The 2,500-nt window shown below is 41.6% G+C and overlaps 1 protein-coding gene across 9 annotated transcripts in view; it reads right to left on the bottom strand.

Moving 5' to 3' along the window:
- shroom1 (shroom family member 1) overlaps window positions 1–2,500 on the bottom strand; it is a 25,597-nt gene that overhangs the window by 8,127 nt on the left and 14,970 nt on the right. For 7 of the 9 annotated variants that reach the window (XM_046867660.1, XM_046867669.1, XM_046867664.1 and 4 more), the window contains one exon: window positions 1–1,219. This exon is cut by the window's left edge and continues 1,378 nt beyond it. In XM_046867660.1, coding sequence (XP_046723616.1) covers window positions 1–1,118 — 1,118 coding nt within the window. In that variant the 5' untranslated portion in view covers window positions 1,119–1,219. Of the gene's footprint in view, window positions 1,220–1,612; window positions 1,649–1,678; window positions 1,741–2,500 lie in introns of those variants that run through there. The other 2 variants (XM_046867665.1, XM_046867668.1) reach the window with 2 other exon arrangements.

The following is a 2,500-nucleotide window of genomic DNA, read 5'->3' as shown; positions in this document are numbered from 1 at the left end:
TGGTTACTTGAAGGTTCCTCTTCTGCGTTTGCTGAGATCATTTTTTTCTCCTGATAGAAGATTTCACTGCAGCTCTGTTTTCTTTGAGGAACATTATTAAACATGTTCTCCGTGGTATCATGTGATCTCTGTATTTCAGCTTGCGCAGGTGGTGGTGGTGGTGGTGGTGGTGGTGGCGGTAGTGATGGTGGTGGAGGTGGAACACTGGATTCACATGATGGTTTGTAAACTCCAGTCACAAAATAGAACTGTCCTTTGTGCTGAACACTTCCACTAATGGTGTTCTGAACCATGTGCCAGGAGTTGATGGAGTGTTGTTGCTTAGATTCTGAAACTCCACAAGCTGAATGTGACCTGCTGTGCTGGATGTCTGAAGGCCCCTCCATGTTCTCTAATAAATGTTTGGTTTGTGGTCTGTAAATGGCTTCTGACTTCGACTCTGGGTTTTTTTCCACGAGGTCTTGCTTTCTCTCAAAATTCTGAGGAACCCATAGATCATAACAAACATTAGGTTTCGAGCTGAAGATCTCAGAATTAGATGTTTGATGCCTAAATGGGGAAAAACCAGAAATCTCAGTTTCAGAACTCCGTCTCAACACTGAGGTTTCAGGAGACCTTGTTGTTATTAAGCTGTCTCCATGGACAGGTGGGGGAGGTGGTGGATGTGGTTGAGGTGGAGTTGAAGGAGGTGGTGGAGGTAGAGTTGGAGGTGGTGGAGGCGGAGTTGGAGGTGGTGGTGGAGGTGGTAAATGGCTGGTAGGCATTGGAAAATCTTTCACATGAAAGACATTATGGCTCTGATGTTGTTGGTGCACAATGGCCTCCATGGAACGATAGAGATGAGAGTCCGAGTCCAGGATGCTGGGACTGTACACGGCCTTCACGTACTTCAGATCAGCATAGTCCAGGTTATGGGGGTGGAGATCATCTGCTAGGAAGGGCGAAGAATAATCAGGGACGGTGGATCCTCCAGAGAAAGAGCTGTAAGCAGAATCTCCTTTACCGTGATGGTGTGTGTACTGATCTATACTACTTGTGGACTTGGATGGAGAATGTCGACTGAGAGGGTGAAGGTCAAAGTTGTTCATCTTCTCAAAATGAATGTTGTAGGAATCCATCTGGATTAGAATTGAAGTGAAGAGCAGAGTGAAGTCTTTATATCTCCAATGTCTTTAATTCAGAAGCTGCTTTCTGTTTCTCAGCATCTTTACAGTAATATCTACAGAAACAAACACATTCAATTTATTACTGAGGCTTGAAATCATAAACATCTGACTTCTGTTCTTCAAAAGTTCATAATTCTACATTTAAGACGTCTGAAAAAAACTTGGAATTCCAACTCGAGAAGGTTTCATTACAGTAACATGATGGGGTTCATCAGTAACACTGATTACATCTCAGAGCTTATAGAAAATACAGTACAGATTAAAAGTTTGGACACACCTCATTCAAAGAGTTTTCTTTATTTTAATGACTATGAAAATTGTAGATTCACACTGAAGGCATCAAAACTATGAATGAACACATGGAATTATATATGGAATTATATACATAACAAAAAAGTGTGAAACAACTGAAAAATGTCATATTGTAGGTTCTTCAAAGTAGCCACCTTTTGCTTTGATTACTGCTTTGCACACTCTTGGCATTCTCTTGATGAGCTTCAAGAGGTAGTCACCTGAAATGGTCTTCCAACAGTCTTGAAGGAGTTCCCCGAGAGATGCTTGGCACTTGTTGGCCCTTTTGCCTTCACTCTGCGGTCCAGCTCACCCCTAAACCATCTCGATTGGGTTCAGGTCCAGTGACTGTGGAGGCCAGGTCATCTGGCGCAGCACCCCATCACTCTCCTTCTTGGTCAAATAGCCCTTGATGCCTTCAGTGTGACTCTACAATTTTCATAGTCATGAAAATAAAGAAAACTCTTTGAATGAGAAGATGTGTCCAAACTTTTGGTCTGTACTGTACATCATAAATTCATGATCACTAATTATAGATGAATAAACACACACACACACACACACACACACACACACACACACACACACACACACACACACACAGTAATGAACTCGACCCACATTTAGAAGTTTCTCTTATCACAAGGTCTTTTACATCCAACATTCATCTACATACACTCAAGATTAAAGTTCATCATTGTTTTCTGGAACCAATCAATGAAAAAGATCCAATTCTAAATTCCATCTGGTTCTTCAGACCAGAAATTACACATGGAGAGATGAAACTCATAGCTGGAAACTCTTCATGTTATTGCACACATCACTGATGTGATGGAACAACAGTGTGTTTGTGGTTGATTATTAGCACTACATGTCAAATGCAGTATAGACACACACTTCTAACAGGAACATACACACATACACACACACACACACACATATACACACACACACACACACACACACACTTCTAATAGGAACATACACACACACACACACACACACACACACACTACAAACAGGAACATACACACACATACACA

This window comes from Silurus meridionalis, chromosome 15, assembly GCF_014805685.1.
Source record: "Silurus meridionalis isolate SWU-2019-XX chromosome 15, ASM1480568v1, whole genome shotgun sequence".
Taxonomy (NCBI): Eukaryota; Metazoa; Chordata; class Actinopteri; order Siluriformes; family Siluridae; genus Silurus; species Silurus meridionalis.
Note: the sequence above shows the minus strand (reverse complement) of the source record. Positions and strands in the feature narration are given on the sequence as shown.